General features: G+C 38.7%; 1 protein-coding gene across 2 annotated transcripts; it reads left to right on the top strand.

The window, feature by feature from the left end:
• The first annotated feature begins 2,823 nt into the window (after positions 1-2,823).
• Positions 2,824-4,666, top strand: LOC117823118 (enhancer of split mgamma protein-like). Of its 2 annotated transcripts, XR_004633319.1 has the most exons (4): positions 2,824-3,026; positions 3,283-3,378; positions 3,474-4,335; positions 4,457-4,666. XR_004633319.1 is itself a non-coding variant. In XM_034698185.1 (3 exons), exons 1-3 carry the CDS (start codon positions 2,982-2,984, stop codon positions 3,987-3,989), a joined length of 657 nt encoding a protein of 218 aa, XP_034554076.1. In that variant the 5' UTR covers positions 2,824-2,981; the 3' UTR covers positions 3,990-4,441. The 2 variants fall into 2 exon arrangements, 1 of the variants encoding a protein (XP_034554076.1); XM_034698185.1 differs by lacking the exon at positions 4,457-4,666 and having other exon boundaries at positions 3,474-4,441.
• Positions 4,667-8,151: the final 3,485 nt, after the last annotated feature.

Genomic DNA, 8,151 nt, shown 5'->3' with positions numbered 1-8,151 from the left:
CTCGGATGGCTTACGTTGAAATAGTTTATGTAGAACTCGATCGAGGAGAAATAACATAGCAGTACACAGGCAGGAGAGTGCAGTGCAATGCCAAGTCAGTTCTGCCAGACAAATCCTCAGGCATGGTATTTATTCCCTCCGAAGACGACACTAAAGTTAGATAACTTCTGGAGACAGTAAGTCGGCCATGAAACATAGATAAAGACGGGAGCAGGGGGAGAGACCTTGACTACTACCCTGACACTGTCTCGCCCGTCACAGATGACATAGGAATCAAGTTATTCTAAACTTGACAATGAGACTGAAAGAATAGAATAGTTAAACATTCTTACATACGCATATATAAGATTAGGAAAATTCCACGACAAGTAGTATTGATAAAAGTAAAATAGAATTAGAAAAATATGACAAATATTACAGATCTATACAAACTATGTACAATTCTATGTCAAACTATCCTTGGAAAGTATTCTGTTAAATTGGTGCATGGTTGAATTAAATTGAAAATATGCAGTTGCCTAAAATATTCAAGTTCAATGAATGTTGGTACTCAACTATAAAAGTTTGCTTCATTACCAAATCCTATCAGATAGAGATGTCAAACTGTGCCTTTAAATACATTTTAATGTTTTGTGGGTTTTTTTTTGCAATGCATACTCCATATTTCTTTTGTATTTTACCTGCCTCTCAGTATTTTTATAAAAGTAAAGTTTCCATTTGTTGTTGTCCTGAGCCAGACGTAAAAATCTGCATTGAAAGAGGATTTTAAAATGTGAATTAAAATTGATTTCACATCAAAATGAATATGCAGATAGTTGAAGCATTCAGCTGCTGTTTAAACTTTGTTGAATAAAAGGACCACGACTTTAATACTTTGAGGTCCCCAACAGGTTAAGCCAGACATTTCAAAACCAAAATTTCTTTCACTTCCTTAGTATTAGGATTGAGTCAAATATGTAAGAGAGAAATGACTCAACATTTCTGTATACAAATTTCTATTTGACTAAGTGCCACTACATGTACACATACATGTGTGATGTCTCATACTTTGGCTGAAGATTTAACAGACAACCTGAGGAGTAGCACTCCCAACACTCAGCAGATAATGGAAAGGATGACCCTCAACACAGTTCTTATGAGCAGATGTAATGGATTTGTTTATGTACTTAGCCCTGCATGTTAAAGTAATCCCATTTTGAAACCTAGAAAATAACTGTACAGTCCACATAAGTATTACAGAATATACTGTACTTTAAGACTCCAGCAGTCCTTATCACTGCGGTTGCCATATAAACATGACATAAAATCAAGAAACCAGGCTTTTACCAGAAATGGATGGACTACTCTGAATGATTTAAAATGGACTTAAAATGAAAAGACAGATGTGGATTTTGCTATAAGAAGTTTTATGAATATTTAACATGTATAACTCTCTGCATATAATCTTCTCAAAATGTAGTATGAAGGTGTTAGAGGACACCTTATGATTGTTTCTTTCATTCATAAACAATCTAATGCAGTGGAGGTGACACTTCTACTCATACCAACTTGTAAAATATATTACCAAAAGCTGAGACAGTGTCACCGTGTGGAGCGTGCAGTCATGATTAAGACTATGTTCCAAGCTTTGATGTGATCAAGACTGTTAATTCATTAACATCACTGAGGATCAGGCTCCAGTTTGGGGAAGCACGTTTTCGAGCTTCAAAAAGACGGTCACGTGAGCGTGGCCACTGTCTCTCTGATCTTTCCCACGGTCTCTCCGCAGCATCAAAGGGGTTTCCACGAGCAAATGTCGAACAACTGTGGCGCTAAACGACTCGAGACGGCTGCCCAAATGGCACGCGTGGTCTATGTGTGGCTTGTGGGTGTGAAAGCAGATTGTAAAACATTGTTACACCTCCCCTCCTGCGGACTGACTAACAAATGCAAAGGCGTCACGCGCGAATGGTGAGGTGTCGGCACTCGTCGTAAGTGGGCGCACAGTTGTAAAAGGAAATAATAAAAAAAAAAGGTTTTACGAAGGAGGTTTAACTGGATGAAGTGAGAATTGTAAGCCTAATCTAATAATACATCTTAACAGAATAAAATGCAGGCCATCATTTCTCACTTTTACACCAGACGTGTCATCATGGGAGAAAGATGGGGCACGTTTTGGTACATTTATAAACAGAAGAACACATGGATTAAGGTGCAAACTCTCGCCTCGCACCTCAAATGGTGCATGCTACACACAAATGGTCCATGCGTTCTCGTGGCACAGCTGCACGTTTCTGCATTGTGCCATCCTATCATACTATAAGCCAAACAAAAGGGCTTTTCTTGTAGCAAAGAAACTGAAAACTTGAGTAGATGATTAAAATGCAATTGGAGAAAACACCATTGTCTACCCAGAGGGCCGGTGGAGGGCAAAACACATGGAAACTATACGCATGATTGTTTTTTTCAATTCAAAAAGTTAAGTTGGTTTTTTTTGGCCAAAATAAATTTAAGTTTCACTTTTTCACTCACTTAATTGTATCTAAAGAAAGAGATTCTGAATTGAAACTGTCTGTATTTTCTTGTAAAATCTCAATCTCTGGTGTTTTACGCATGGATTTTACGCACGAGTTTGCGTAAAGATTCATCAACGCATGTCTTTTGTTTTGAAGCCATTTATGGCCTATTCCTGTAATTAAGGTTTCGAGACAATAAACCTTGGGTCAGTCTATTAAATCAAATTAAATTCTAAATGTGTTGTGAATAGATAACATTGGGATAGAGCAGCCAAGGAGAGGGGGCGACCACTTGAAAGGGGAGGTCGGTGGGTGGAGTTGTAAAATTTTGTCGGGTGGTGGGAGGAGTCTGTGCGACTGGCTGCTGGTGAGAGATTAAAAAAGCAGCAGCCTGAGAGGAACTCCCCATTACCTGATAAACTGCTGACTGAAGGAACGTCTCTGTACCGCTGGATAATAACAGACCACATTGGATCACAGGCTACTATGAAGCTGTTACAGGAAAGGGAGGATGCAACAAGCGATAGAAAGGTAAAAATCAGTCTTTTACATTTTTTATAATAAGTCTTCTTGAACATAAAATGTACAGATAAGGACTTTTATTTTGGTGGTTAAATGATGTTGGAGGAAATTATTTGGTTTGGTCAGTTAATTGTGTTCTACAGCTGGGGATACACTTGTGAAATATATTTTAAAATCTTGACCTTAATGCTGAAAGGAGTTAAATAAAATTGCATTACTGTACATTTCTGAAATACTCACAACTCTTTTTCTCTTTTTTTTCCAGTATATAAAATCTCAGGTGGAGAAACGGCGCAGGGAGAGGATGAACTGCAGTCTGGAGCGACTGAGGACCATGCTGGTTCAAGAGCCACAACAACTGGTACATAAAAACTCCCTTTAAAGCACAAATACAAAAGTGTCTTATTCTGCAGACAGACTCCACTGACTCCTTTTATTATTTATGTTTTGATTCAGGGTGGGACTCAGAGCAGAGTGGAGAAAGCAGAGATCCTCGAGCACACAGTCCTCTTTTTGCAGAAAACTACAAAAGAGGACACCAGTGCTGAAGCTGGTGGAAGTAGTAGAGGCAGGAAACACTCCTTCCGAGACGGCGTCTCCACCTGCCTGCAGCAAGCTGCTCAGTTCCTGGGACCTGAGGGGAAAGGCCTGTGGCTTGGAGCAGCGCTGGATGCATCTTTTGCAGCTCGTGTTTCTTGGACAAACTCTGATTCTGCAGCAGGCCTCCAAAGAAGAACTGACGCTTCCTCCTCGAGCTCTCTTTCACACACAAAGTCCATTCTTCGGAAGCTGAGACAAAAATCCAAGCAAAGACTGCACGCAGGAGTCTGCAGTCCAAAAAGTTTTGCTCATCCTTATCGACTTCCAGCCCAGCAGGGCTTTTCCAGAGTTTCTGAGCAGGCTCAAAGACAAAATCAGCTTGAAACGCAAAGCTGCCCAGTCAGCCAGACTCTGTGGAGGCCCTGGCCCTGACCACATGGTCCCTGAAACTGACCTTTAATGACTTTAATAGATTTCTAATAATCACTTGTGAAAGCTATTATTCCTGAAAGAAGATTTGCTGTAATCTTGAAAAACTGCATCTGATCTCCTGAAAACCCAAATCCTGTTTCGGCCTGTAAATAATGTAACGTATATTCTGTACATGTGCATAATGTGAATGTGTTCACTCACTACTTGTGTTCAGTGGTTGTGAATGAGTGCAGACAGCGGGGCAGTAATCTCTTCTGCAGGCAGGCACAGGGACTCTCCCGGGCTGGGAGAGCTGGACCCCATGGCCAGGCGGAAACTGCTGCTGAGTTGAACAACAAGTTCAGAGGTGAGTTTTATGGAGATAAAACATTTCTATCCTCCTTCTTATGATGCATAAACCATCTGCTGCCATTCAAGTGTGATGCTGAAGTGGATAATGATTGAGTGTCCATCCATCACATTTTTAGGTGTGGGAGCTCAGGTTTCGAGGTTGGGAGCCCCTCACCTTCACCATCACCTGTGTGCCAAGATGTCTGCGCGCAGCCTTGTCTACATTATGACATGTACTCTTTTTAAATATATATTTTGTCTATTTTGCACACTAATTTATTCTGTATGTCTCCCTATGGTGAGAAGTATTCTTTTTTATAAGAAAATAAAAACATTCCTTGAAATAATGTGCTGTGTCGAATGATTTTTTTTAATCCTTTGAAGATGAAAGTTGTGGGGCTTTTGTTTGTGATGTTGACAGCTCTTTTTAGTTTGAGTCAGAGGTGAGGAGCATGGCTTCCTGCAGAGCGACATCCTCCAGGTGTGAAGTCTGGCTGTGATGGGAAAGAGCTCAGTGGCAGTTTTCACTACAAAGACATCAAAGACACTCCTGCTCACACACTATCCATGCAGTCTGAATGACTCTTAGGATTAAACCAAAAAATATAATATACAGTAGAATATAAATATGCATAATATAATAGTGTCTTTGCAGAGAGAGCTACCGCAAATATGCTTTAATAAATTAATGTATAAGATAATCAAGATTAATGTGCCCATGCGCAGAGTTCTCCCATCTAACTCTTCTCTTCTTATGAAGTTTACCTTACTAAATTATAGAAAACACACAACACATTGTTTTTAATATATAGTTAATAACACAATTTTACATTTAAACTCACTGCTTATGAAAAAAAACAGAGTCCCAAAATGTGTTCAGACAGCAGCACTAAATATCAGGGCTTTTCTACCAGCTGCTACGTCATCAAATTCATACACAATATATTATCCTCTGAGGTAAAACTACATGTTAGTGACTCCTCTCTTTATTAATCTTAAAGTAGCAAAGTGAAGTTAGGTGGCATTATCCCTCTCACTCGTGCCCACTCATGTTTTCGCAGTAGTTAGCATTAAATTCTCACCCAGACTCCCCACCTCCCACCCTCCCCCTCTCTTCCTCCCTCCGTGCTGTTTGCAGGACATTTGTTTTCTGCGCGTGTCCGGTGTTAGTTAGCATGGGAACAAAACGTGTCTTAACACCTCCTCGACCTTTTGAAGTCCAGTTGAACTAAGAGGACGTTTGTTCTTCACCTGTCTCGCGCCGCGGCTGTCTGGTATTGAATTTTTACAACAATGTATGATGTATTTTTCATGGCAAAGCAATATTGCCCATGGTCAGAGAGTTTAGTCATTGTCTGATAACTGGTCCTTTTATGGTTATTTTAAAACAGACTTGTGAATGGGTCTTGAAATTCTGCTTGTAACTGGTTTCATTCTGGTTCAAGAGCCTCACATTTTTAAGGCCTAGACAAGACAACTAACAATGGCCGGTAACATACCCAGAAAGTGTGCCAAAAGAAGGGGGGAAGCATGCATTCATACTTCATATGGTCTGTACATGACATTAGGCCTGTTGGGCGACTAAACTTATAGGAACAGTCACTATCTGGAAGAGTTTGTCCATGTTGATGTAAATTTAAATTAAAATGTTTTTTTTTTTACTGAGAAAATGCTTTCATTTGATTCGAAATATTACCTTTCTTAATATCATTAATTATTCTAATCGTTTAAGCTGACAACGTGATGTAAGCATGGGAGAGTCTTCTCTGTTTCGTTCTCGTGGGAAACAGACAGAGAAGCTCCCATTTGCACTTTTATTATCTGTTAAAATTAGAAGATCATTAAAAGAAGTGTGTGTGGAGGACAGTGAGTTTCCAGGTTCCCACACGCACACTTAACAGACATGGCCACTCAAATGCAAATTACGCACGAGGCGTGTCCCTTCATTTAAATGATTTCACGAGTGCTTGTTAAGCTCGTGACTGTAAGTCTGCCTTATATTAACTAAAAAGTAGTCGAAGGACTTAATATAATTGATTTTACTTTTTTTTCTTTTTTTTTTTTTTTTACCTGCATCGACCTGGTATGTGTTTGAAATTAATCTTATCAAATACAAAAATAAAACTCAGGAGAAAATAATAATAAAGAGACATGGTGTCTTTTTAACACTAACAGCTGTTTTAGTTTCTTTCTGAGTTATTTTTATTCAATTATTTGGCACAAAGTTGTAAAACAGTCGTATTATAAATTATTTTGATTTAATAGACTCAACTCAGTCTGTGACTTATCTCAGTTTAATATTTATCCATCCTGAAGTTCAAATATAGTGTAGCTCCATATCAAGTCCTTGGCACGTGCCAACTAAGTTATGATGAGGGGTTACAAAACAATAGCAAAACAAGAGCCACGCGCAGATTTAACGAAAAGAAACGATAACTTTCAATTTATTCTGGAATGAAACTTTTTTTTTTCCTTTTAACAATAAAACATTAACCGGAAGTCCTCGATTTGACGTGAAAACAATCAAGTGTTAGTCTTTTTTTTATAAGCTGGCGCGTGTCTTGTGAGGTGTGAAGTGGTCTCGTGCTGCTGAAGCTGCTGCAGCTCTGCACGTGTCTGCTTACGTTATTTATAATTAGAAATGAAAGGGTCCGAGAGCAAAAGGACTCTTTATGAGTGGGTAGAATAAACCAAAGAGTTTAAATCCATCTTTAGTTTCAGTCGTTTGTGCATACACTCCACAACTTTTACATTTATTTCAACTTTTTTTTTTTTTAACTAAACATTGAGTAAATCAAACATGGCATGTTTCTGCTTGTGTCCATTTATACAGGGGATTTGTCTTCGTTTAACTTCTTTGTTTTTAGGACCTAAACATGTTACATTAGAGAAAGCTATAACTAAAACTGGTGTGGCTGAATATTTTTGGGTCCATTTTCTCCACCTTTATTCAGCCGATACCACAGTAATTACTTATTCATACAGTACCTACAAAAACTAACTTGACCACGTAAGATGAAATATTACTCTAAGTCAAAACAATTGCAAATTCAAATTTTCTTATGGATTAGTTTTGCATTGTGTATTCGTCTATTTAATCTTTTCCAGCACTTATTTTAAACCCATGACTTGCAAATTAAAATGTTGCCAAAGCGTCTCTCAGCGCTGCAGAGGACTATAGTGACATCAGCGTTGTGTATAACGATGAGCTTTCATAATCAGGCAAATGGTCACGCGTTCTTACAACGAAATGACTCCAATTATGTTGTCTCTCAGTCCATGCACATTTGGCATTTGACACCACAGCAGACAGTTTGTTGAATAAGTGTGACAGTGGGAGAATAACCCTCATCTCTTTCTCATGAGAACGTGGATCAGGGGGCGACACGCTCACTTTATTACCTGTGAAAACAGATACTTCATTCATAAAGTGTGCTTGGAGGAGAGATGGTTCTTAGGTTCCCACAAGAGTGGAACACGTATAGATTTAGGCTGTGACATAACTCAAAAATGGGTTCCTCCATATTGCAACTGAACACATTTAAGTTGTGCGTAAAGGGTACATTTGACGCGTAAAGTTTAAAATTAGAGAATTCACAGGGGCTATTTGAGAACTACAATTACATTTGACTAGATGTAATGCATTCATAGAAAAAAATGCATATGAAAGAAAAGTTGCTCGGTAGATAAATCCATAATAAGACGCAGTTACTTATTATAAGCATTATTTTTTGCTAAGTATGAGAAGAATCAAGCTGTGCGAGTAGTTCCTCCAAGTCCTTCTCATGGGAAAATTCTACAGTGAGTTCTATTCGCACTTTATTACCTGTCA

The sequence above is a fragment of the Notolabrus celidotus genome, chromosome 12 (assembly GCF_009762535.1).
Source record: "Notolabrus celidotus isolate fNotCel1 chromosome 12, fNotCel1.pri, whole genome shotgun sequence".
Classification (NCBI taxonomy): domain Eukaryota; kingdom Metazoa; phylum Chordata; class Actinopteri; order Labriformes; family Labridae; genus Notolabrus; species Notolabrus celidotus.
The sequence above is the reverse complement of the archived record's forward strand: the minus strand, read 5'-3'. Positions and strand labels throughout refer to the sequence as shown.

Excerpts from the sequence above, each read along its gene's own strand:
- LOC117823118 (XM_034698185.1), top strand. The coding sequence starts at position 2,982 with ATGAAGCTGTTACAGGAAAGGGAGGATGCAACAAGCGATAGAAAG. Across the intron at positions 3,027-3,282 it reads ATGCAACAAGCGATAGAAAG|TATATAAAATCTCAGGTGGA; the intron begins GTAAAAATCAGT and ends TTTTTTTTCCAG. Across the intron at positions 3,379-3,473 it reads TTCAAGAGCCACAACAACTG|GGTGGGACTCAGAGCAGAGT; the intron begins GTACATAAAAAC and ends GTTTTGATTCAG.